The sequence below is a fragment of the Centroberyx gerrardi genome, chromosome 20 (genome assembly GCF_048128805.1).
Source record: "Centroberyx gerrardi isolate f3 chromosome 20, fCenGer3.hap1.cur.20231027, whole genome shotgun sequence".
Taxonomy (NCBI): domain Eukaryota; kingdom Metazoa; phylum Chordata; class Actinopteri; order Beryciformes; family Berycidae; genus Centroberyx; species Centroberyx gerrardi.
The window spans coordinates 12,987,257-13,015,102 of record NC_136016.1 but is presented as its reverse complement, the minus strand read 5'-3'; the positions used below and the strand labels follow the sequence as shown (position 1 = coordinate 13,015,102).

The following is a 27,846-nucleotide window of genomic DNA, read 5'->3' as shown; positions in this document are numbered from 1 at the left end:
CGTTAGCTTGCCAGCTGGACGGAGAAGACCATTGAGACCCGTACCGCAGCCAAGTCAGTCTGCAACTTTATCTGCTGAGCTTGGCTTTGTGCCGAAATATTTAAATGCAATTAAACTTATGTTTGTCTGTTTATCCTTTCTTGCTTCTAGGTGGCACGTTATTTCCACGTGTGATAATTGGGATTATGGCCTCTTGGATTTTTGCAAGGAGTCTTTCAATAATGGAGTTAAAGGTATTTATAACTTAGTATTGTTATTACCTTTTTTTTAACGTTTCTACCAATTAGCAATATAGCGGACTGCCATGAATACAGCTCATTGGATGTAGCTATCAATAACAACGCCAGCAATTTGATTCCCGACACCTGTTGTTTGCCTACCAAGACATTTTGCTAACGTATTATTATCATGTTTGGGACAGCTAGACAGTCTCTCTCTCTATCTCTCAGATAATTTGTTTCTTAATCTACATGTCCACTCTGGTAGTACAATGTAATGCGCAGAGGTCATGCAAGCCCTGGAGGAAATAAGTCACATTCATTAATTTGCACTACCACTTAACCCAACATCAGTGCAACTCACAAGCATTGGCTGATCAGAGGTATTGAACTCAACTACAGTAGTTAGCATGAGCAAAGATAGTCAGTAGGGCTGAACAGACAAAGACTGGTGCCTGCAGAAACTCAAACCTCATCAACAGAAAATTCAAGTTAAAAGATGTCATAATACTGGCCACACTGCTTGTGAATTGCTCTCTAGGAAGTGCAGCAAACACACCATTGCAACGATCGCTTATCGACAAAGATATTGCTAAGATAAAAAAATAAATAAATAAGGATCTTGTGGATTACCCAGTTTATATACATTTGCTTGAAAACATTGTTTTTTGTATCCCTGAAAGTTGCCACAGTTGCATAAAATTTTAATCATAGTATACTGGGTGAACAAAATGTATCAGCTAGCCAAGTTAACCTCCATTATCATTAAGACACTCCTCAGTACTTTATGAGGATAGTATCCCAACCTAGGTAAAAAAAATATATTTTATGTAGATATTTTTCATTCTACAGATTTAGCCTGCAGCATTCAACAGTGACATTCTCTGTATGTAGTTGCTCAGAATTTATTTTCACTATTTGAAAACCAATCCAAAATAATTAATCATTGATAAATAATTTTTACTTTACCTTTGAAAACTTATACCCCCTGCCCATATTTCTAGATGTACAGAATGAACCACCTAGGGAATACATTTTCTCATTAAGAAAACTATAGAGAGGAGTGTTATACAGATATATTTCTGTTATCCAAGCAGATCATAGCACCATGCACTCTGAAAATGTTGGAGATCTACAAATTAGTAAGTGTAATTTAACCCAGCATTACATTTTCAACTACATGCAGAATGCAGTGTTGACAGACTTTAAAAATGTGTGTATTTTGTTCGATCATGATGTAGGAAATTGATTTCCTCGAAGGCGTGCAAACTGACAAGCTCTCACAAAAACTGAAAAACGTTGTGCTTTATTTAGAATGATCAATTTTGGGTAAGAGGTGCCAAAAAATACTGAGCGCACAGAGAGTGTGAAACATTAGGAAGCTGTGGAAATTCAAATTCCTCAGTGGGAACAACCGAGAGATACGGCTGTATAATCATACCTCTGTAGTATATAGAACAACTTTATTGTTAGACCAACGCGTTTCGGCTTGTGGCCTTCATCAGGGTCATCATGAAACACATTACAAACAACATTTAAATACCTATTTAAATGTTTAAATGTTAAACTCCAGCAATACTTGTAGTATATAGAACAACTTTATTGTTAGACCAACGCGTTTCGGCTTGTGTAACACATTACAAACAACATTTAAATACCTATTTAAATGTTGTTTGTAATGTGTTTCATGATGACCCTGATGAAGGCTACAACATTTAAATACCTATTTAAATGTTGTTTGTAATGTGTTTCATGATGACCCTGATGAAGGCCACAAGCCGAAATGCATTGGTCTGACAATAAAGTTGTTCTATGTACTGCAAGTATTGCTGGAGTTTTGACCTTTTTAGACCTTTTTCCCTTCTCCATGCACCTTGGAAGTAGGTGAAGTTGTGCCAGAAACCCCTACTCTAATCATACCTCTGTCTAAGGCCAGTCATTCTCATGTAAATAAATATATCTAAGTCTTAAACCTTTAGTCTCGGCTTTGAGCTAGACTATATATTACAAAGTTATAAGGGATTATTTCTCTTATCAGCCAATGCACGCAAGACCACATACAAGTCAGTTGCCAGGTCTAATGTCATGCAAGAGCAGTCAAGAGTAGTGCCTGTTTTGTGTCAATATATTCAGTGCATACTGTTGAAAACCTGTTGCAATTAGTGATTCATGGAGATGGAATAGGTTTTGCTTGATATAAGTTTGGTGGGATTCTACGTTTTTTCCCCCCTCTCCTTACATAATATAGGTTTTATTGTTGTTGTTGTTCAGTTTATTTGGACTGACTGATGAACAGTCATTTTGTGGAAGAGCTCCTTCAAGTGGCCATGGGCTGTACCTTCATAATGTTGCTGTAATGGTGGGCGATCTAGTTCCTGTGAACAGTGCCATGGAAAGGCAGGCAGTCTCAACTCGGCTCAGTTTTCCCAAGGGGGCTGTCTCCTGAGACATTAATTCCCTGCACTTATTATTATTACTTAGAAGAATAACAAGATGTATGTATTATAGGTTATTCTAATTCCCTGTAGTACAATTGTGTGCAGGTGGTGTGTAAAACAGAAACGGCATGGATGGGAAAAAAATATTAGAAGATTTATGTATAGTTGGAGAGTCTTACAGTACCAATGCTTCCAGTGTAACCAAAACTACCTTCATGACTTTGTCTATCCCTAACAAGTGCAAAATTGACATTGCGCTATCTTTTGGAAGACAATGCCCTCCTGTGGTATCTTCTTTTGAGCTTTTTATGTCGTTTTCTTATCTGCCCTTTACTCTAGTGGCGAGTATGAGAAATGTCTCCCGCCTACCAGCAAGCAACACACACACATACATACACACGCACACACCACTTCTATGTTTGTCAGACTCAAAGCCGAGGGAGAGGAGCTAGCCGCCATTTTCTAAGCGTCTCTCCCTAAAACGAGAGAAAAAGGCTCGCGATAAACTGGCATCTGGATTACCTTTCACTTATTGAGAATTGGACTTTTTGGTAAAGGATTGTTGTCAAATTACCTACATTTGAAGTAATTTGGAGTAGAAAGGACCGTTTCCCGGCCTTGCCTTATATTCGCTGTAGCGGCGAGGCGAGCTAGCTGGCGAGCAAGGTGTAGTTCGTTGATTCGCCCATTGCCTGAATCCGGAACGAACCCGAGCGGCTCTGTAAACCGGGCCTTTTGGTAATCTGGTCGCATTTTTGGATTGATTAATGGCAGAGTAATCGAACCAATCCGTGTTTTTTGTGATAATACCCTTGTTTTTTTCACCAAAACTGCGGGGGATTGTTACCGAAATTCCCTCGGATAGTGCAACCTCGTCACGTGGTAGGTTCCTCCTTTTTCTTTGTTAGCGAGCTAGCAAGACTGGCAAGGTCTACTCCCAACTTCTCGGCTTTTGACATATCTGCATTACGTACTATTTGATTGCCAACCAACTAGTGTAACGTTACTGAACCAAGACAAATGAGTGTTCACATAGGTTTACATCAGCTGACTGCCTGTGTATTTTTTCTCTGTCTGATTGCAACGTAACGTATATCATGTCTGCACTCTGCAATAGGTCTTTACGCGTTGATTAAAATAAGTTGTGATCTATAACGCTGTGCGGTTTTATTTTACAAACTACTAACGCATGCAAAGTTGCCGATTCTGAATTTCACTCTGTTAACTTAGTGCTTGTGGAATATTTTGTTCTAGCCTTTGGTAAATAATGTCGCTCTTCACGTTATTAATTTAACATGTATAAACCATCGTTGAAATGAGCATAACGTAGCCACTGACTAAAATGTTTACTTGGCTGTCGGGGTTAGCGAAAAGCTACAAGTTCGCTTTCGCAAGCACAGAAAAGGCATCACGTTACATTAGCTGATAAATCATATAAAATGTGATGTGGGTAGGTAACGTTAACGTTAGTGTTAGACTGCAATTGGCTTATTACTCCTGCATGCTAGCTTGCTAGCAGGCTGTGTTTCTTGCATCAGCAGCTTTACTGAGCTAACGTTAGCCAGAAACGAAGCGCATTAATTTGCACGCAGTGTATTGAGTGACATGGTTTAGCTTGATATTCATCTTTGATCCTTCGGGTGTTTTACATTTGGTTGATATGTTGATCGACTACTCATGTTTACTGACAGGGCTCGATAATGTTAACCCGCGATGAATCTTGTATAATTTTCCGCGAAAGCTATTGAGAATGCATGATCATGAAATGTTGCAGTCGTAGCTTCTCGGGGCTGGAAGACATGGACAGAGGCGCCAGCCTACCCATAAATTTACAAATATTATTGTAAACATCAGGGGGACATTTTGGTGGTTGTGGCTGGCTAACGTTTGATGTAGACATTTTTGTCGCACCTCTAGCCAGCCAGTTAATAGAGAAATTGCTGTTGTAACACACTATGTTTAACACGATAGGCAAGCGAATGATGATTATGCGTTTACTAACGTTAGTTATTAAATTACCACTGCCGTTGATGTGAACAAGTTCGGTGTATTTGTCGGAGCGGAATGGGCGGTTTTAGGTGGATGAATTGCATTGCATAATCTCCTTCGGAAATACCAACATGGCGTAGTGCGCGCTGACTAGAAACTGCGGTGAAATACTGAGCCCCCCATTCATCTGGCCTGACAGACGATACGGGGAGAAGCAGCCCGCTTTCATCTCTTGCATTATTTGGAAGGAACGTCCCTCAATTTGATATGATTGGACGGGCAATCATTTTGACCGACATGTTAACCCGTAAAAGAGTACTTTCCCCTGAATCACGTCGTCCTTATTCTCATTACATATGTTTGTAATTTGTGAGCCATATCTGTGCTGTCTAAATAACATTTGGGAAATTAGAAAGCTTTGTTATGTACATCTGAAATTGACACAGGAAGCTAGGCAGGGTGACATCATGTGCTTTGGACTAATACTGAGGCCTAAATCCACCTACTTACACACCCTGTGTGGAACCCTGCTGCACACTGACTTACCAGGGCACATGTAGGGCAGTAGGGTTTGAATAATTTGCATTGGCTTTGCCTGTTTCTTCCCTCATCAGCTAGTGTTGAATTCAAGAGCTCTTTCTTTGAGGAGGAGCCTTGTGAGTAAATGACAACGAAGGCTTGTTCACACAGGCATGGGTGTAGTGGGAATTATTTATTGGCCTGGGATTTAGCTATGCTGTCTGCTGTTATCCTATCTATTGCTTTTGCACCCCACTCCCCAAGGTCATTGCATCTCATTAATTCGTTCATATTTAACAATAAAGTCTTGGAAGAGGGCTCTATGGACCAATATGCAGGCCTCATTGTGCTCATGATTGTATCAAAATTTTATTTCCTGCTAGAATGTTGTGGGAACTTAAATGTATAGTTTAGCCTATAAGTTCAAGTAAATTTGATCATCACAGATGTACCTCCTATTCTCCTGCAATGTTTTTCCTGGTGCCCTTGCAGGATAATTTTTAGCGACAGTAGCAGCCAGCAGGTCAACAAAATGTCAGTGAGTCACCAGTTCATTAGATTAGGCTTTGAACTAGATTAGCATTGTAGACATTCACTTTAGCTTTATATTTCAGTCAATATGTTGGACTTCATGTTAAGCTTTAGCAGTGGCAATAATCCTTTTTCTTTGTTTCTAATTTACCAAATATTTAAAAAATTGCCCTTTGTCTTTTGGCTGGTGTTTTGTAATTTTCCACTGACTGTAGAGGCTTAAAGAACCTGTAGTGCGAGGATTCCAATTGTATGTTTCAATTTAAATGGGTACATACTACATGCCTGTTGCATTTTCCACTCCAGACATATCAGTGGGAAAGATGAGCAAATATTTTTATTGGTTCATTTAAGTGAGAGCAAGTTAGAATTTTTAAATCTGCTTGGCCACAAAACAGTCTCATGGTCTTTAATTGAGACTGCACTTGTTGTATTTGTATACACAGTCTTTCTTCAAAATATGCCTAGGCTATTATTGACTGCCTTTTTTGTTTTTGCTCTGAGTAATTGTGGTTGCACACATCCAAATCAAACTGTAGGAAGCTGCTGGTTTCATTGTTAAATTCAATTCTTGAAGCAAAAATATTTTAGGTAATTTCTGGATTTGTCTCTTTACACTGCTGTTTTGTGGGTCCATCACTGGACAAGATTGTGAGTGTTACTTTTGAATTGTTGATCAGAAAATACCTGACACCTTCCCACACCCGCCAGGATCAGGGCTTGATCTGGTAACCTTTTTTGTGCTTGAGTTGCACAGTGGTCTACCTTGTTTGACTTTATTTCTTGTCTCCCCTCCCTATTTCTTTTTCTTTTTGTTATATCCAGGCTGTCCTCTGGCGGGGCAGTAAGCGGGTGGTGTGGAGCAGGCCGCGGTGCCCGTCCCTCTGCACTGCATGGCTGCGATGGCGCCCGCTCTCACCGACGCCCCAGCCGAAGCTCACCACATCCGCTTCAAACTGGCTGCCCCGTCCTCCAGCCTCTCACCGGGCAGCGCAGAGAACAACGGTAACGCCAGCAACATCCTCATCCATAGCAGCGGCCCCGCTAAGCGCAAGGCCGCCTCCGAAGAGTGCCCTCTCGACTTCTGTGGCGGCGACCAGGAGCAGCAGCCGCAGCAACAGCAGCCACAAGCCGACTCCGCGGCCCAGGCCTCGGCCCTGGGCAAGCTCCAGCCACTGGTGGCTTCCTACCTATGCTCTGATGTGACACCTGTCCCTTCAACTAAGGAGTCAATCAAGCTGCAAGGAGTCCTCATCAAACAGTCTGTGTTGAAAAGTCACAGAATCCTGCCCAGCTCCCTGCTCAACGGCGGAGGAGACTTCCTGCTGAGGAAGAGGCAGGCAATAGAACTGTCTGGCGGCCAGCTCAAAAGCCTCATGAGTGGCAGCACCAACGGTGGTGGCCAGCCCATGGCGCCCGTCAATGGCCTGGCCAAGAAGCTGGCCACCATGTCCGGCTCTGGCTGCGTGGTGGCGGTGAATGGTGACAAGCCCTCTGCCGCCACAGACTCCCAGTCCCAGAACCTGCCCTTGGACTCTGAGACCTTGACGGGCACCTTATCGGGGCACGTCCTGATGAAAGGAACCCTTAAACAAAAGCATTCCTCAGGGGTTTCTCGAAACACAGATGGAAACAACCTTGAACCACCAGTGGTCCAGTCTGCTGCACCTTCCCCCTTTGCCCACGACAACCCCAACTCTAATGAACAAGTGAACTTGGAGGAGTCTGATTCACACACGCTTACCAATCAGCCACAGGGGTCTGATAGAGAAAGACCAGGTAGCAGCCAGCAGGGTTCTCCAGCATGCTCACCTGCACCACAGCCTCCTCCTTCCTCTTCTTCTTCCTTGGACAGCCTTGATGCCCACGTGAGGGAACGAACCCTTCTCAACAGCAGCCGCCAAGGTGAGATTGAAAGCCGTCTGCGGCGCCTGCGCAAGCGTCTTCAGGTGGTACAGGCCAAGCAGGTGGAGCGCCACATTCAGCAGCAGCTGGGTGGCTTCTTGGACTCGGCTCTCAACCGACTGCTGGCTGGTAATCGCAAACCAGAGACGGCAACCCCCACAGCCACATGGAGGACTGGACGCCACTCCTCCTCAGGCAGCAGAGACAGCCTGGGTCGCTTCCTGAAAAGCGGCGCCATGCCCTCAGAGCTGGAGAGGCTGTACCTGAGCGGAACGGCCAACCTGCATTCAGCAGAGAGCGCCTTTGACTCGGATGTGACAGAAAGTAGCTCTGGGGGGGACTCTGACCTGGAGGAGGAGGAGCTTGCCAGAGTGGACATTGAGCAGCGACATGTCAAAATGTAAGTAAAAGTGAACTCATTGGTGAAATCACCTGGTGTAGACTACGGTTGGAATGAAAACCTGCTTACTGTTGGGCCGTGATGGGCCGATGGCACATGATTGAGAATCACTGGTCTAGATTAGTGTGTCTTAAACCAGTTGTTTTTCAATTATGAATAAGTGGTTTTCAATTATGAAAACCACTGTTTTCACAGAGATCTAAAACTTGTACCTTCATTAAAGCTGTACCGATTATATTACATGATTTTGCAGTGGCTATTGTAGGAGCAAAAACATGGGATGGTTGTCAAAAATGCCACTTTTAATGAAAAAGCAGTTAGTGTTGTACCTCCTTTTAGAGTGTTGATTGTTAAGACTTGGCCATACTGTTCTCTATGAAACCACATGCCATTGCTATCAGAGGCAAAATGCCCTATGTTAAGCAAAATATGTAATTTTCCCAATCTGTTGCCCAGCTGAAGATGGCAAATCAGGCTTATTGTAGATGGGAGATGTAGACAGTACTTTTGTTGCCAGCGATTACGTTCTCTAATCTTCATGGTACTAAGGGTCCCCCAGCTGTCATGTAAAAGTCCCTGTTCCAGTCTCTGCAATCTGCTACTTAGGCCTAGCAGGTGCTAATGACAATTATAACTGCCTGGTCTGCCTCAGTAGTGGTACGGTCAAACTCCAGGGAGGGGCAGAGATACCATTCGCTCAGAGAGCTTGTGTAGTTGTGTGGGTGGTACCATCCTGTGGAGAATACACAGGCTCGAATAGACTCAAAGTAAAAAGCTCTCTCCTCACACAGTGCTTCCTCCTGCGAGGGCCAAGGCTGAAACTGAACATTTTGTTTATCTGCAGAGCGAACAAGCGAGCGCCCACAGAGCAAGTGAATGTTTTGATTTCAACTGAAACCAGGAAGAAACCTTGGGTGGGGGGGTTGGGGGGCAGGTAATGCAGAAGGTGTGGGTTTTGTGTTTTTGTGTGCTGCCTGTTGTGATGTTGGGTTTATCTCAGCGGGGGCTTGCAAATGTATTCCATGAGAAGTTCAAATCAAAGTAGCCTACACCTTTCTGTGCCATTAAAGTGTTGGAAAGTAAAAATATTCTGCCAGGTGGGTCAGCAGTGTTAATGGACTTAGTGACCTGTGTAGGACTGGGTAGATTATTAACAAAGCAGCTAAGACCACTGATTTTTATTGCCCTATCCTGTGTTGCCTTTGGACCTTTGACCTACATATCTTTAACTAAACAAAGAGCTCCGTTTGTTGCATACATGACCCAAAAGTGGAGAAATTGGCTGTATTTTGTCAGGACTATAATGTTGGCATTGTAATATGATGTATTCAAACTTCTGACTTGTCCCATTTAAGGGCAAAGGAATGATTTGAGCGTTGTTTTTTTGGTAACTGGCCTATAGCATGTAATTTTCAAAGAGAATGGGTTGTTGGCTGAAGGCTGTTTGATGGGCTTGGGAATGTAGGGGGAATGAGAGAAATTGATAGACAACCTAATTAATGCAAAACCATGAGTAGTACACATGGAGGTATGGTCAGGGATTTTATCGGTTCCCATTCTGCTTATTGGTTCTGATCTTTGATTCTAAAATACAATTTTCATAATTTGCTCATCTTTTTTTTGTTATTGTTAAAACCAGAATATTTTGTTTTAAGACTTTAAACAAGTATGCCTATTCTGTTCATTGTTGAACAAATGGATAATGGCCAAACACAGTGAGTAATAATGACTATTTTTGATGCCTTTGTATTCAGATAAAGGCTATCACACAAGGCTGAAAAATGCACAACTAATTTTGCACATAGTAAAGGCGCATATTTCAGTAAGGCAGTTTGTTTACCCAAATATGGGGACTCATTGTGGAGAGAGGATGTGGACCCTAAACCAAACCTTGTCGTCATTGTTCACACGCTCACACTCTAGATATTTTCTTCTTCCCAGCAAAAGTGAAAGATGTACCTTTCTAGAGGGGTTTGGAGAAGGCAGAGTTGGAGGTTGTAGCTGCTTAGTGAATTAAGTACATTTATGTACTGGTAGTATATATTGATTCCTAAGTTTTTGCTTGCAAGCAATAGTGAATGAGTGCTGTCAGACTATCAGAGGGTGAGCCATATTGGGGGCATGTTGCCATTTATAGACGGCAACAAATCAAAAAACATCGTCACATTAGGGATGTAACGATTAGATGATGTTAACTATCAAATTTCATAGATTGGCACATTTATGATCAATGCATTTTCATTTTGAATATGGTTCTGACATGTTTGCATAAGAAGAAAAACCTCAGACCAAGAGCATCCACAGTATGGGAATATTGAAAGTGGATACAAAATAGTACGGTGCTTTGTTCAGTGCAAAGCTGAAATGGCACACTAAAGCAGCGACTGCCATACCTGAAAGGATCAAATCTCAGATCCAGGCAACTTGATGTGCATAATGGAGTAGTAGCATGATGAGTGTTATTCATGGTAGATTAGCTACCTATCTAGCATGTTATGTAGCAAGGTAATGCCAGCTACTGCTGTTTGATAAACAGACAAATTGTTGCTCTCATATACATCCTTGAAAAAGCTGTAGTTAATGATTGTAGGTTTTCCATGAAGACCAAATCCTTAGGCCTTGTATCCCAGTCCACCTTTTAAAAATCAGCTCTTTGGCCAGAACAGCTGTAATACAGTAGATTAATAGGATTGCACACTGGAATGTACACAGATAACCATAATACAGTGTCATTTGGGCTCTGGACTATAACTTACTGAAATGTAGATTGGTTATAATGGCTTATTCCACATGGAAATTATACAAAAATGTCTAAGCTTTGAATTCATTTTATAAAGTAGCTGCCTTGATTAATAAAAAAATAGACTAATCACTAACAGTAAACCTTAGATGCAGACCAACATTGAAATATGCTGAAGCAAATGTTGGTTATTCCTGCTTTGTAGGGAATCACTTTCCTGCAGGTGTATATACCAGTGTTGTTTTCACACTCATAAAGCTAAGCCAAACTTTAAAGCACTTAGGTTCAGCCATGTTTTGTGAAGGGAGTGTTGTAGAGCCAGCTCTACAGCACTTATCTGTCCCACAGCTGTAAAAAGTTTAAAACCGGTTCTCAGTTCCCAACCCTACACCGAGGAGGGACTTGACCTTGTTGTGAACAAGTCATTTTTTCAGGAAGTAGGGTGTGTATATAACCATAATGCCACATCTTCACAGCTGATGTCTGTCTCAGTTGCCAATTAATGGCTTACAGCAGTACAGCAGTCAACACTAAAGACAATGTAATGTCTTCTTCAGGCAGCAGCACTTCAATTATTTAAAGTCAGCTGAGTTGGTAGCTGTGTGGAAAATACCTATTTGAGCTGCTTGTTTGGATGCTATGTATTGCTTACTACTAATCCTGTCACCCAGCCTATACTGTAGACGTGGTTTCCCGTATCCTAGAGGATTGGTGGCCAGCCAACATCTGTTGCTGTGCTTATGCTGCAGGGCCACTCTGCTTTAGCCAGGGTGTCTGTGTGTGTGAATGTGACGTCCGTAATGGCCTCTACCAGGGTGTGGGTGGTGCTAGCTGCTGAAATGACTTCTTTGAATGTTAATGTCCCAGACAATATTAAATCTTTATACTAGTCAGAAATGACTCTAATTTGGACATGCATTGTAGATGCATTAGAATCAGGTATTCATTGGATGTCTTGGATGAGCCGGGCTTGAAGAGCAACAGAGGGAATTGAGTGGGCACAGTTTCTTGTTTCTGAGGCAACAATAATGCTCATCAGGAAATCACAGATCTTACATAAGGGCTCACAGACAGACAGGACTTCAAACAGTCTGAAATGGTGATATTATCTGATCAGGACCGAAATGTTCCCAGGTTTGCAGGTTTCATCTAGAAGTCAAGTTGCCATCCAGAGCTAGAGGTTGAGAGTAAACGTTGCTTGCCTGGTCTTAATCTAGCAAGGCTGTAAAAATGCCTATCTGCCTGCTGCTCTATGAATTAGGGTAACTGGGTTGGCTGAGACTACAGCGTGCCTTTCATGCTTATGGCTCAGCATTACTCTGCAGTCTGAGTAGCTTAGTTATGTTTTTTCCTCTCTTCCCCTTCCTCTGTGTGTATATGTATGCATGTGTGTGTGTCTGTGCATAGGTTTCTGTCCTGTTTGACACATCTGGATGTGTTTAGCTCGGCCCCAGTTCCTCAACATGAACCCACAGGCGTTACATAACCCCCCTCTTTTATGTAATGACTGCTGCAGCTCTCTGGCTGAATTTGACCCTCTCTAGTTTTTCCTACCCCACACCCTCTCTGCCTGCCTCACTCTCAGTCCCGGCTCCCATGCAGTTTCTTCCTGCAATTCCTCAAAAAGATGAGTTCAACCAGCTGTGTTGTGAAACACCAGTCAGCGTTCATGGCAGATCAGAATGAACCTGAAAAATCAGGCCATCGTCAGCCTCGCAAATTGTTCCCATGCTTTGGCTAATTTTCAGCCCTCTTTTAACATGCTTTGAAAACCCTTGACTCTAGAGAACAAAAGAAATTAAAATGACAGCTGCTGCTGTGATTTTCCCTGTTCTTGCTCCTGAGCATGAATGACGCCTGAATGGTTTGTGATTTGTAATTACGAGGTGATATTATTTTCTTTTATTTGGGTGTGGAAAGGTGAAATGTATGCAGGCGGTTGTTTTGCCTTGCCTTTATTCAGGATCGTGTTCTTCTTTTACTCTGGCAGACTTTGTACTTGGAGCTCACTTTTTCAGAATGTGAAATTGGGTATCATAAAGTCGGAATTAATTAACTGTGATTAGTTTTCAGCTGATGCAAATCACAGATTTCTTGATCAGAATACTTGCCTGTACAGGTCAGACGCGGATTAATTCGTTTTCGGTGCATTTGAAAATTCTTTCCAAATGAATGCTTACATTTGATGCAAGTAGATAAATTTGATCTTGCATGTTCTTTGCTAGTAGCACATGTTATGGAAAGCAGCACTCTTCGTGGTGGTGTAGACATGATACAGAGTGGTCATTCATGCATATATTTGTTTATGTTTGCGTCATAAAATCATTTAAATATTTGAGGTCAAGCACTAATCTATCAGATACTGATAGTGATCCTGACATAACCACCTGAAGTAGAGAGGTTGCACATTTGTTCTGTTTAGCTTCCCGTGATGACAGAGCAGGATAAAGGAGCATTACCTACGCCCCTTCTATTCAGGGTAGATTTCCACTGAAACGGGAATATCAGGTGTAGACTGGTTGACGGGCTCACTGGTCGGCTCTCAGCCTAGGGGCCTGTTGGCTTTTGAAGGAGTGCTGGGCCATGTTTGGAGCAGTGTTGTTGGTTTTAGAAGGGCCTGTATGGTATAGGAGTGCCTAGTGCCATGCAACATATGTGCTGCGTCCAGAGAAGCACCACAATGGAGAATGTGCTGACAGCCAGAAAACGGCGGCTGTAGTGATTGCTGCTGGTGCTTTGTGTGTGTGGGAGTAGGGGGGAGGAAAATATGTGCAGGGTAGATGGGGGGGGGGGGGGGTGGAACTCCTAGTGTCGGGAGGGGGGATTTTCCCAGTGCTGTTATTGACCCCTCCTCATCCTCCTTCCTTCGCTCTGACGATTAAGGTCATTGGACTCCTAACAGCTTGTGTGTGTTTGTATTTTAGCCTCTCAATTAGAGCCAGTTTTAGCTCTTCCTGCTTCCCTTTTTCCCATCACTTTGTCCTATACCAGTGGTTCCCAACTCCAGTCCTTGGGACCCAGAGCACTGCTGGTTTTCTAGCCTACCAGGTATTTAATTGCATTCACTTGGCATCCCAGGTCTAAATTAGTCCCTATTAGATGGCTAGAATCAAAACCAGTAGTTTAAACCAATAATCTGGGTCCTGAGGACTGGAGTTGGGAACCGCTATCCCCACCTTTATTTAACTTTTTTCCTGACCAACGCTTCACATCCCTTGTCTGTGACCTTTCTGGACAGCCTTGCTGTGCTTTGTTAGCAGGCCAACGCTGAGATGTCTGCTCATGCCTCAGTGGTTTGAGGATCCTCACAGTGTATGCCCATCCCTCCCCGTCATAAGGAGCATGAATCACCTTGAGATCATTTTCCAGCCCTACCTCAGGGACATTACACCGGCCTGCTCCTCCCCTGGTAGATCAATTCTCCGCCTTCCACTCTCAGAATCGTAGCACACAATCTTCGAGTGATTGGTGCAATCGAATGTGTGACACGCTCTGCGCCACCACTGTTGTTTTGAGAGGAGTCCCTATAGGGACACACACAGATGCAGATGAGTTGCCAGTGCATTGATCTGGTGGATCAGCCAGGGGCGTGTTCAAGAGTGTTGCAGTGTTTGTGAACATTCGCCACCCAGATAGATGTTTTGTAGAACAGGCTTGACTCTGTACAGTAGCAGGAAACGTTGTCAGCCGGATACAGTGCAGATGTATTTGCAGCAATGTCCTTTTATAATGTGTTGCAGTGAACAAAACACTGATGGTTAAATGGTGCTGGTGAATGAGTTTGACCAGGGGTGAGCGAAATAAGGATTCAAGACAGCAGCTTTCATATCACTAATGGGTCTTCAGTGAGTTGCTGTTGCCTGCGACAAACCACACAATAACCCCCCTTCTGCGCAGCCCCACAGTAAGACAGGATTCCTGCTTGGATTATTGGAGTCATCCCAGTGTCCGCCGCGCTGCTCCATGACTCCAGCCCCACCCCCGCCAGCACCCTGTGGCCTATAGATTGCTTTTAAAGCCTGTCTGCTGCTCTCCAGGCTGGCAGAGTCTTCCAGTCCTTATTGTCCTTCTGTTACGCTCTTCTTTCTTTCCTTCCTTCCAACCTCCTGTTCTGCTGGTCTTACCAGCAGCCTTATTGCACTTCCTCCATCATGGTGGAGCTCTGGAAATTGAAAACAGAGAGAAGGGGGTGGGGAGGAGAAGGCAGAGGAGTGCAAGGTCTATCTTTGTCTGGCATCTGAGTCATTATTTTCATTGTTCCGCCACGGTCACTGCGGCCCATATTTTGATGAAACAGCGCCCTCTGTGGTCGTTGCTCCACAGTGCAAGAGCAGACATTTTCCTCTCTTCTCTGCCTTTGAAATGCCCATTCTGTGTGTCATACTGGTAAAATGGAGTGCTCTGCTCTCACTGGGCATTCATTGTTTGCCATAAGAGAAATCAGTTTAATGGAAATCCCCATTTTTATCTGTCTTCTATGCTCATGATGCATGCCTGGCTCTATTGCTTTTTGAGATTAGAATGTTTTTTTCCAGGGTGCCTGCAATTGTCAGTGCTGGCAGCTTTGTATAATGCTGATTCACTGACCTCTGCAGTCTGGCAGGGGAAATGCCTGGAGGCTTGCTGGATAATAATATGGTCTAAACGATCATTTTGACTGAATGCTAAAACATTGTGTGATATACTTTGTGTGAAAGGGTGACTTATTTTGTTTGATAGGATGCTTTTAGTGTGATGTTGGATTTTACTTTGGCAGTAAATACAATTGGAAAATCTCCCTTGAACTAGTGGAATGTAATTGAAGTTGATTTAAAAAAATAATAACACGTGTAGGCCTATGTGTGCAATCTCTGTGCTGGCCCTGAACAGTGCTTACAATTGCATAAATCTTTGAGGAAAATCTGTTATTCTGCACATTAACAGAATATATGATTTTGCATTACATTCTTAGTTCAATGAGGCTGGTCAGCTTGTCATTTTAGACATCTCCTCGGGAACAAGGTGACTGGTGGCTGTACAATTCCATTCAGAATTATTGTCATTTGTTGACCTTAAACGCTCACACCCTGTGTGCTCCCCAGATGGAAGCGGGCGGAGAGCCGCTACACGGTGGAGAGAGCTGCCATCATCAGCCACTGGAACTGGCTCCAGGCCCACATCTCGGACTTGGAGTACCGCATCCGACAGCAGACTGACATCTACAGACAGATCCGCGCCAGCAAGGTCAGTGGCTCGCCCTGCATTGTGTCAGATATGTTTGTGTTCGGACCCGTTTGTGTGCCTATTCAATGCTGGAATGTAATTCAGCAGTGCCTCTGTTCTGTTTGCTTGTGCAGTCATGTCAACAATCACTTAGCTGTTTTATCACTGGTCACAAGGATAGAGAGCAATGCTTTTAAGTCTTCCCTTGGTGTCGGGATGATAGGAGAGCTGCTGTGGTGTATTTATGTCATGTAACTGGTACTTGGTATCACTGTCTTTGGGGTGAAAGTATAACCCTCGGGTCTCAATTCCATAGGGCTCAGTAGAGTTGGGAGGTGTCGCCCCCAGTGCGCTGCCTGCTGGTGGGACAGAAGTGAAGGCAGAGCCTGTAAATACTCAGGTAAGCAGAGTGAAGGTGAACAGAGGGGCGTGTCTTCCTGCACAGCTGAACCATATTCTCAGCTTCTTGGGACTTGAAATGCAAACTAAATTGATTTGCAATGTCCATGCATGTGAAGCCTCCAAGCAGACTAGTCAATTCAGATTCATGAACAGTTTGAAGTGGTTCTGAATTCATATAGAGTGTCTATTCCCCAGGACTGCTTAGTTGGTATTATTGAGTATTCACGATTTTCTGCTAAAGCCTAACCTAAGCTGGTAATGTGCAGGGTGATATGGGGATTGAAATTTGGAAAAGTCTTTCCAGTTTCTTAAATAGTCAATTCACTAATGCTTCTGACACAAACAATGGAAAACAGAAGCCTGTTGTTACCATGAAGGGGCAAAGTGATGTGAACTGTTGAGTCTTGAAAGAATGTAGCGTTCTGATTTGATGACCACCTTTCTCCCAGGCCACATATTCAGGACCTTGTAAAGAAACTAAAGCTGAAATAGGGTTTTATTTCAGGAAGTCATGTTTATTTTGCTGCTAAAAAGGTCACTGCCTCTTTAATACCAGTATTTGATTGAGGCGATGTTTTACACTCACATCTCCTCCCAATGTCTCTGAGCCTTGGACATTTCTTATCATAAAGCACTGAGATTTATTACTGTTAAGAAATACACTCATACCTTGTAAGTTCAGGTTGACTGACTTGCCCTGTCCACTTACAGGTTTATTCATTGATACATGATCATTTATGAGACTGTTCAGCTTCCTTATTTGTTCTTATAGCTTGGTGGAAATTACTCTTTACAGTCACAGGACTTGATTCTGTTACCCGTCTGAAATTAATCTGAAATGACATGAAGGTGTGAAATGAATCAGGCAAAAGGTCTGAAATGAATCAGGCAGAAGAGCTTTCATGTACTGCACTCCTTCAGCGTCTCTGACATTGCCGCATTATTTAAAGCTGGAAGAACTTGTCTCTCTGGATAAGTTTAAACTGATTATGCTAATGTGCGTTTGCCAGTATCTCTGCAGGCCTGGCCCCTGATCTTTGTAGTTTGCAATTTGGCTACTGCATTTTGTGTGGTCATACAGTCAATTTTCATGTTCCACTGACCTTTTTTATGCTATTTTGTGTTTTTGCTGAGGTACATTGTTTTATCTTGGTCTAAAACAAAACGTCTGCCACTGACGCTGCTTTCTCAACCAGGTCTCTGTTGAAAAACATTTTAAATCTTTAAGGGGACGGCTGAATAAAGGTTAAAGAAAAATAATGAACTGGCGAGTGTGGAACTGGTGAGAACTGATTCCGCTCGCTGCAAGTTGATTTTCTAGGCTAGCACAACCCAGAAATGAGAGGGCTGTGGGTCACACCCTTAAATTGTGATGGCATATAGTTGAGCAATTTAAAAAGGACAAGGGCCCAATTATTGGTTCAGGATAAATGAGGCTTTGATGGGTGTAAAAGCTTAAACAAAGATTGTAGGAGCTTTAAGCCATGCATCTTGGTCACATTGCAGAATAGGTTTTTTTAAGCATTGGGAGCCCTGCTCTTTTCACAAATGTAGACTGAATAATTCAAGGCCATGGGACTGGCAGGTTTCAGCTGTATTATGTAGTATACCCCTTTTTAAATATTTTGCATTTGCTAAGTGCTGTTGGTCAGCCAGTGTTGTGCCGGTTGACATTAGGTGTAGCCTCATTGGCTTGTCTTATCTGTCTGTCCAGGATGGTAGTTCAGAACGGCTGGAGCACACAGTCACCGCCCACGTCACCACCACAGAGCCTGGCCCCTGGAAAGGCCAAAATGGACGGCCAGTCAACGGTGTCCTCAACAGGTACCGCTGCTAAAGATGACCTCATTCTACAGTTCAGGGCGTCTGCATGCTGAGGAAGAGAATGCTGCTGGGGGAATTCTGGATAATCATGAAGCTTAGGATTTGTGATAAAAAGATGCTAAAGTTACTGTTGCCATTACTGTTGTCATCTCAAACTGGGATTTTTGAGTTATCAATATCTTGTCATTTAATATCCTAATGTTGATTCATAGCTAAATGGCATGCCCACTGGCTTACCAAAATAATGACAAGATAAGATGATCACTTGTGTCCGTAGTTCATGTTGAATTTCCTTTTATCTTTTAAATGTTATTAATATGTCTTTGGTTAACCAAGTTATTCGAGGCACAATTCCTTGAGCTTACTTTGAAGATGACAGCTGTTGCTTCATTTGCCCTGTTGGTTTTCCTTATGATAGGATGGCAGAGAGTGCGGACACCAAGCACCAACAGCCCTTGGCCTATGACAGCACATGTGTGGCTGCCCGCACACGACCCCTAGTCAGCTGTCGACGACGGCGGCTCATTCAACCCAACACTGTGCCCAACCTCAACGGCAAGGTGAGTTTCATTGTGTGTATGTTTGTAGGCATGTACATGCTTATGTTACAGTGCAATTTATATAGTTTCCAGTGTGATAATGCTCAGAGCTGGTCACTGAAGAAAAAAAGACAACAACAAAAAAAAAGAGAAGTAGCCTAGCTCAGAACTGTTTAGGCTATCGCTGATTACTGAACAAATGTATGCCAAGTGGAATATGTGGTTTATAGTGGAGTGTAGCAGAGGCATGCACCCTTGCAACTTAGTGCAAGAATGATGTGTAGTCACATGCATACGTGCATGTTCTTGCTGGTGCTTGATACTTCCTTGTAGGCCTTCACTGTTAACAACTATCACTTTGACATTTTGACAAGCCCACGCACATATACAGACATATGCACTCACACACCATACACACGTCCCACAAACGCAGCTCTGCTCCCTGTGTGTGTTGCCAAGACATTTAGATGTTTCTCCATCTTTTCATGATATAAAGTAAAATACGTTTCTATAAAAAATTACTCAAAACCTTACAATTCCGCTGTGTTCTGAATTTATTCCATTTTTAAACCCAGATTCCATCATTCCATCCACAGTCAGCAAAACGGAAAACATACAACCTTGGAATACATTATCAGTGGAAAATTTGGATAAATTCATTGCATGGAGCAAATGTATCCCAATGCAAATATGCAGTGGTAACAATTCTCATGTAAAATTTATGTAATCCTTTCAACTGACAGGGTGTGACTGTGGCGTGAGAGATTACATGCTGATGTGTGCGTAGGTGTGTTCATACTGACATCTGTATGGAAGCGCTGCTACGGGTTTGGCTTTATATGCTTGGCCACACATTTCAGTGCAACACAATGGATTATCATTCTCAGTCAACATCCAGCATGTTTTAGGCTGAAATTCCGGTTTAGTTTCTTGCATTGTAACACAATATTTAGGTAAACATGAGATGGATGACTTATTTATGAAAAAGTAGGGCATCTTCCTGCAAAGGCAAACAGACAAGAAAGTAGAGTAATCAACCTTGTGACAGCTCACAAGTTTTAGTTGAGGAAATGGCAACATGGGCTGATGAATCATCCTTTTTCCCTTTTTCCCTTTTTCCCATCCCTTATTGGTCAAGGTATCTGCAGGTCCTTAGTGTGAAAAAGTCTAAATTAAAATCTAAATTTAAGACCTTAAAAACTATTAAAATGTATTACATGTAGTTATTAGAGGGCTTAATTTTCCACTATGCAATCACATGTCTCTAAGCGCTGCATGTCCACACTTGGATTAATACAGAACAGGGTTAGATATACAAAAGTTTATTTTCCCAATCATATCTGCTTCACTAAACAAAATTGGACTTCATGTCCCTTGACAATCTTTTCTTATACTGCCCATTTATAGTTTCAGAACTTTCATTAGCTAAGTTCAATTAGAGAGAGGCTGATTTGCCGGTTTTGTTTCTTACTGTGGTTGTTTTAATTGGTCTGGAAATAAATTCCAGGTACAATTTAATAAGGTCTTAAAAAGTCCTAAATTTGGCTTTCTGAAACCTGCAGACACCCTGTCGCCATGATGCCAATGGCATCACTGCTACACCTGTGCGCTAACTTCATCACTGTTTGCAGCACTTAAGAGAATAATTTTCTACACATTATTTCCGCTCTTTATTTAGTAATATCTAATTAATACAATTAAGTAAAAGTTGTATTGTGGTGAAAATTGAACTATGAATCTTCACACCTTGCCTTCACAACTCCCACAATCCTCCTCCCATTTTAAGAACTGTACATCATTGCCATGGGACTGCACAGAATCTGTTCTTGTTTTCTAACAAATAGGTGTTAAGTGGGGTTTTTTGGTGAGATCTTGTGTTTTGAGAAGTTTTCTCTGTGTGGCAGGTGATGACCTTGCCATGCTCGTTCAGTGTGCCGTGTAGCAGAAACACCGCTTTACTATCTCTGACCCATTTTTGTCCACCGCAGGCCCAGAGAAGCAGCTGTATCCAGTGTAACTGCAGGGTCAACCCCAGCTGTGTGATGTGTGGTGGCCGGCCCACCCCCAGGGAGGACCCTCAGTATGAGCTGCCCACCCTGGAGCGTCTGTCAAGACTGGATCCTGGCGTCCATCCCATTCTCTCCTTCCCCGACGGTCAGTACGGGACGACCCCGCCCAGTGGGAGCTCAGAGTTTACACAGTCATTTCCTATTTTACATCTAGAGGGGAAGAAAAACAAGGAGTGGCTGGGGAGATAGCTCTAGCCAGAAAGTTCTCACGTGCGCAGTGAGAATTTTCAGTGATCCGGTTAATCTTTTTTATCTGAAACGGGTATAATATGGCCCTGCATATGTGTTGTACCCCCAGTACCAGGCTCCTGTTACATCCAGTGACGATATTGCCCTCTTTCCTGTTTTTTCCTGATAGTTATAATTGTTTTCCCTTTGTATTTTAATTCATTTGTAAAATGCAGGATTTCCACAAAGCCAGGAATTTCTGGAATATGGTGACGTGTTGTCCCAAAAAGACAGCCATGAAACTCTTAAAAATGATACATAGTTGAGACTAAGCTGCATTTACAACAACGCATTTAGCATAAGCTCATATATTGCCCATGGCTTTCTGTAATAAGGTCAAACTGCAACTGGCCAATCTGTTTGAAGTATCCAGCTTTCCAGCACCACTGTATTAGAGACTAGGTTGTTTGTGTTGAAATCTCCTAGTTACATGTTTGCTTTTTTATACTGTTATGTCTAACGCTTGGTGTATGTCTTCCTCAGATGTTTGTGTAGGCCTGCGTCTGCAGCAAGTGATGAAGAGCCAGTGGCAGACCAAGGCGCTGGAGAGGAGCAAGCCGCTGAAGAAGCTCTCCCTCAAACACAAGCTCTCCACCTCCAAAGAGAAGCACAAGTTCACCAACTCACTCATGGCAGTCAGTAAGTACATGTGCTGCAGACAAGGACACAGTTTCTGACTCCTTGAAGAACACAAGAGACACATGCAAACTCAATAACGAATCACGTCCTGCACGTCCTGAAAAAGTCTTAAAATTACTTAAATTATGTTATATAAACTCAACATGGTGTTGATGTAGCACTTAACATCTCAGATTTTTTAGAGGTCTTAAAAATGTTGTGGTTTCTTGGTGGGCTTTGGTTTAGGCAGTTTTTCTAATAAGAATCAGCCCAGTCACAAAGACCTTCTGTATATTCAAACAGGACTGCAAGCGTTTTCATTTTCACCTTTATTTTAGTAGTGAAACTGGTCACATATTGCATTCCAAGTGTATTTAAACGGTCTTTAAAATGTCTTTTAATTTAACTTGCTGCAAATGAAACGTGCAGACACCCTATGAATGCACATTCCTTTGACATATTTCAAGGGTATACGAATGCCAACTCTCTGCCCCATGATAACCTGTTCGGTGCCCCTTCTTGCAGGACTGGGCCACTATAAGAGCCGTGCTGAGAAGCCCAGGACAGTGGACAGCGGTGTCGGTGGCAGCGGCAGCAGTGCTGTTCTGAGCGCAGCCAGGATGGAGAGCCAGGCTGTGTGCAAGACCGAGCGGCTGCAGGCCCTCTCCTCCCCCTTAGGGCCCTACGACAAGAGCTACAGCCGCAAGAGATTAAGAGAGCACTCACTGGACAGGACTGACCGTGAGTCATGATTTTATAAATGAAGCCCTGGTTCAAGACCAGGTAATGCATTTGCAGCGGAAATGCATTTATTATGAGGACCTTTTTTAATATATTAAAGGTTCCTGGGGTGAAAAATGGAACTCGACCCTATTTATCCCCTGAGCCTCCCACCATTTTGGGGTTTTGGCGCATTTTACTCCAGTCCAGTCATGTGCATGCACACAAGTTGATTGTTTTGTCATGGCTCAAGGAAACTGGGTGATTATCTTAATGCGAATCTGTTTGTCTCTCGTCTTCCAGCCTCCCCTAAGCTTTTCCTGGACTCAGGCAGCCCCTGCTCGACGCTGGCCAACATGCACTCGTCCCTCCACAGCCCCCTGACGCGCCAGCTGTCCACCTCTTCAGAGAACTCAACATCGCTGGGCCCCAACAGCCAGAGTGTCCCAAGCACACCTGTAAGGAAACGGTCGCATTTTCGGTTTCGGTTTCACAAGTGTTAAGAGCAGAATGGGGTTGAGGCATAGCGATAGTAATGTTTTATGTTTATTTTGGGTGCTGTAATTGACTGTGTTTGCATTCAAACTTGGTGTTTGTCAAAACTACATCTAAAAAATATAATGCTGTTTAGCACTGAAAGGGTATTGGTAAACTACAATCAACATAAATCAATGCACCTATGATGCAGCACATGGTATTGGTCAAACAGTTGGTGCTTTGCTGGCATGTAGGTCTACTGAATAGAGGCAAAATATGAAAATTAGCCTACACCATATATTGAGGAGGTAATGAATTTGTAATTGGCTGCATGTTGTACTTGCAAAACTAGCAAAAATCAAATGGGAGTATAATAGTCAGCTGACATTGCATTAGCAAGTTAGCTAATGATAGCCTAATTAGCTTATAGTAGAGTTGAGACTTCAGCGACTGAGCAAAGATGAGATACTGAGCTTGTAAAAAATACACGTCAGCAAAATTGCAGCCTGCTTTCATTTATCTACACACACACACCTGAAAATTAGTCAAAACAAATTTGCTATAGTTGATGGGCTCATCATCATGTCCATCATTATTTGAATAGATAAAGAACATTTCACAAGTTATTAATAGCATGTTTTAAATACCACCGCTACTACTCTGCTCTCGCAATTGGTTTAAGAGTGGACTGATTTCACTGTTTGTTGCTGAGCAGACGGTATTGATTTGAAATGGAAAATTAACCAGAATGTTAAAATACTGAGTCATTTTAGTGCTCTGGGCTAATGTTTTCCACTGGTGCCAGTAAACTGTTCATTTTGTGTCACCAGCAAATAAACAAGTTGCATCAGTAGGTCCCAGAATGCTTCACACCCAGTGATGACTATATTGCCTATTGAAATGAATGTGTAGGGCCTAGTTTGGATAATATGGAGTATAGTTGGGAGCTTAGTTCACAGCCTCCTTAACCAAAGTTTTTCATCAATTAGTGTTGAAGAGATGGACTATTTAAAATTGCAAATTTATTTTTCTTTTTAAACAAAAGTGTGATCCCAGTCAAGCAAAACCAAGTTGCTTTGCTTCCGTCTCTCACACAGTCTAACCAAACTACAGCTGTTGATGATCTCTGCGATCTCTCTGCAATAGTGAAATGAGGATTTGAAACAGGGCTCAGTTTATAGCATAGAATACTGTTTTTTGTTTTGTATATGTGTGTATATATTGGGCCCTGACATGTATGTGTTTTTGTCCCCCAACAGCAGCCCATCAAGAGGAGGCGAGGTGAGAGCTCGTTCGACATCAACAACATAGTGATCCCCATGTCTGTGGCCGCCACTACCAGAGTGGAGAAGCTGCAGTACAAAGAGATTCTCACACCCAGGTAACTTTCCCCACTGGAGCCTCTGCCCCACTGTCAGGCCAGGGCATCAGGCTTGCTCTGCTTGTTTTGACAGCAGTAATTAGTTGATATTTCTGATGGATATGTAAGAGACATGGGGTTTATTGCTGCAGACGATACAGAAGCCACTGGTTTCTTGTGCTCACATTTGATATTTTTTTATTTGCGTAGTTGGCGAGAAGCGGACATCTTCTCCCAGCCCATAGCTGAAGAGGAGAACGAAGCGGAGGTAAGTGATTTGATCTGTTACCGGCTGACTCAATATCTCAGCTTTGTCTGGGGTGATGTGTATTAGGTGTCCTAGATTAGGATCCAGTAAGCTTCGTCTTTCGGCCCCCTAGTTCCTCATCGTTCTACTTTAAAATGTGCAGGTACTTTAGGAGACGTATGGATGTATTTAACTGTTTGATGCACATTTTCTGTTAGGATATTTAATTAGAATTCCTATTTTCTTTCCTCTCAAATACATGGCAGAGAGATTTGATAGTGACACCTGGTGGTCAAACTGTAAACACTTTTTTAAAACGTTACCTTTTTTTAATGGATCTAATTTAGTAACCTTCAAGCTAAAGCAGGCACGATTCTGTTGCTTTTCTAGTTATAAATGAGCCACTCGAGGACCTGGTCACTGAGGATTTTAGATCAGTATTCATGGACCCTGATGCCATTTTGTGTGCGTTTGTGTGTAGGTGGAGGACCTGTCGGATGCAGCCTTCATCCAGCTCCACCAGCCCTGTGAGGACCAGGAGCGTTCCCGCTGGACCTGGATGGCCTTGGCTCCCGCAAAGAGGAGGGGCAGCAGGTCGGTACTATAGAACACACAACGACATGGGAGTCCTTATGAATGGAACTCAGTCAGGAAAAGGTGTCCTGATGTATCTGATGGTAGATTGTAGATGTGTCTCCCTCTGGCTTGACACTGTCTTGTGCCTCAGGTCGTACAAGTCTGTCGATGGGCGGACCACACCGCTGCTGTGCGGGACCAACCCTCCCACCCCTCAGCCTGCGTCCCCAGACCCGGGCCACTGCCCTCTGCTCCACGACTACAGCCATGTGCCCTCGCCCATGAGTCCGGCCAGCCCCGACGCCACGTCCAACCCCCACACACCCTGCTCCAGGGACTCCCATCGTCTGCTGTCCAATGAGGACACACGGTGCTCTACGCCCGACTTCACCTTCGAAGAAAGGGTATGTATTGGTCGCTACACAGTTCATTCAGTCTTTTATTGGGCATTAGTATTGATTAATTACTTCAATTGTAAAGGATAATGCCACTGTTTTTTGGTTTGTTTGCTTTAAGTTTGTGCCAATCATCTAGTTGGAAATAGACAATTTTCAAGTCTGTGGAAGTTGTTTTTCATACTATACAAAAATGAATGGCAGCAAAATGTTTATGAGCTAGATAATCCATCACGCTAAATGTGAAGCCTTAATTTGGTTTTGTCCAAGTTTCTCTGTCTTATCACATCTGTTTATCGATGTGCACATTCAGAGACTCTCACTGGACCAGAGAATATTTCAGGCTCTTTGGTTGGATGAGCAGGTCACAGTGTGTGTCATCATGTAAATACAGGATGTAGACAAAACCTTTCACCAGTGGCTGACATCCTTTGTGATTACATCACGCTCTTTGTTTGTCAATCACCTGACACCCACAGGAAGCAATGAAAGGCTCCGCCAGGAAACAATCCCTCAAAAACATGTTGCCTTACAAATTTAGTTGTCACATCCATTCCCTCTTAATTGGAGAATCTTTGTTAGCTGGGACAGCAGTTTATTTCAAGCTAGGTGTGAAACTGTGAAGTTTGTATTTTAAAAGCGAAGAAAAACCAGTAAATGTTGAAAAAATCTAATTGTAGACAGCATGCATTGCAAAATATCTGGGGAAATGTAAATTGGCTCTGAATGACACCACTATTTACCTTCAACTAGTTCTCCATTGACAATTTAATTCATCAGGTGATTGAATTAAAGCTTTGAAATGCAATTTGAATTGTTGATTTAAAAGTGTTGTCGGTGTTTCCAGACGGTAGCGCCGTGGGAGCGTCGAAACTTCCCCCTGTCGGAGGACCCGGCCCCGGAGCCTGAGGCGGAGAGCGACCATCTCATCAGGCCCAGAATGCGCAGCATCTCGGGTTGCCGAGCGACGGGCTACGGAAGGCTCGACTCGGACGACATGGACTTGCCTTGTGACGATGACGGCCCCAAACACAAGGCCGCCGCCCACCGATGAATGACTGACAGGCTGAGGTCCCCCACTCCCTCCCCAGCCCCTCTCTGGCATTAACAAGCAGAACCTCAACGCAAAATAAGATATTAAAAGGGTTCCTGTTGTTTGATATTCAAACATCAGTCTAATACTTTTCACAGTTTTTAGTGAATATTATGGAGATAGAAGCCTTTCCCTACACTTGTTTTTGTCACAGGAAAAAAGAATAAATGTTAAAAAAAGTATAAAACAACATGTTACAAAAAATGATTTCTGTAGTAGGCTAAACAATGTACATGGGGGCTTAGTGGTGTTTCATATGTCGCGTGTACACTTGTAGCGCACTATGTAGCGGACTCCTCAAAGTATGGCCAAAGGGTGTTTTCTATTGACTAGTTTGCTTGTAATTCCCATGTACATTTTTAGTGGAGTGACAAATAACAAAACATGAAAAAATATCCTCTTATCCCCCATCCAAATAAACAGGTACATTTGAGATGTGGTCTCCCTCTCCCCCTAGAGGTCGCCTGAAATCACCAGAGCTCTTCTCCAACTGCCAAGTCCAGTTTTGTTGGTTTGCTTTCTTTGTTTGTTTCATTCCTGACACTTTTTATTTGTATCTGTTCTGTCTGTTCCAGCGTAACACATTCTTTGTGTTTTGAATGGTAAATCATTCCTTTCGAATCTCTTTGGAGAGTGTCCAGCTCCTCTCTTGCCCTGCAGTCTCTCCCAGTTTTGTTAGAGGGCGAAGGCACGGAGGGCTGGGGTGTCTTTAGAGCACTTGCCCTACAGAAAGCGCTGCTGCATGCTGAAAACATGCTAATGCTAGTCTTATCACAACAGCACACAGAAGGTTTTCCACTTATGAAAAAATGCAGGTAATGGGGATAATCCTTTTCCCCTTCACACACAGTCATTGGTGTATTATGTTAGAAAAGTCAAATTGTGGCAAAATAATAGAAATAACACAATTTAGCCCCCTCCCCACCCTCTGGTTGAACTTGACAAGAATAAGAAGTGTTCTCTTGCAAACATTTCAAATGTAGCAGCTCTTACTTAGCTAGAAGCCACCCCAAGCTCAGGTTTTACAATTTAAGGGAATATTTTCTGATGTTGAGAATATTTTCACTGCTCAGATTGATCTGATCTATAGACTACTCTGTTGCAAGATTAATTTTGTTTTTGCCACCCCACAATGTCATAACCACACTATTGCCCCCTTAAGTAACTAATTGCTATGCAAAATCTATGGTTGTATAATTTTACACCTGTGTTTTTATGCCACAGTCATTCAATCACTCTGTTTTTTCTTTTGTAGTTAAGCAAGATGTCAATGTACCTGTTTGATTGTTGCAGCAGTTAACCTAATCAAAAGCAGAATTGTTTTTTGTAAATAGTACCATTAAAACGTTTATGTTT

At 42.9% G+C, this 27,846-nt stretch overlaps 1 protein-coding gene across 3 annotated transcripts; it reads left to right on the top strand.

The window, feature by feature from the left end:
- Positions 1–155: 155 nt before the first annotated feature.
- Positions 156–27,846, top strand: kansl1a (KAT8 regulatory NSL complex subunit 1a). Of its 3 annotated transcripts, none has more exons than XM_078290763.1 (15): positions 156–233; positions 6,521–8,000; positions 15,822–15,963; positions 16,259–16,342; positions 18,059–18,168; positions 18,587–18,728; positions 20,696–20,861; positions 21,488–21,643; positions 22,148–22,363; positions 22,646–22,800; positions 24,079–24,200; positions 24,390–24,447; positions 24,908–25,020; positions 25,154–25,406; positions 26,245–27,846. In XM_078290763.1, exons 2-15 carry the CDS (start codon positions 6,589–6,591, stop codon positions 26,449–26,451), a joined length of 3,336 nt encoding a protein of 1,111 aa, XP_078146889.1. In that variant the 5' UTR covers positions 156–233; positions 6,521–6,588; the 3' UTR covers positions 26,452–27,846. The 3 variants fall into 3 exon arrangements, with proteins under 3 accessions (XP_078146889.1, XP_078146888.1, XP_078146890.1); XM_078290762.1 differs by lacking the exon at positions 156–233 and adding an exon at positions 3,101–3,538; XM_078290764.1 differs by lacking the exons at positions 156–233; positions 16,259–16,342 and adding an exon at positions 3,101–3,538.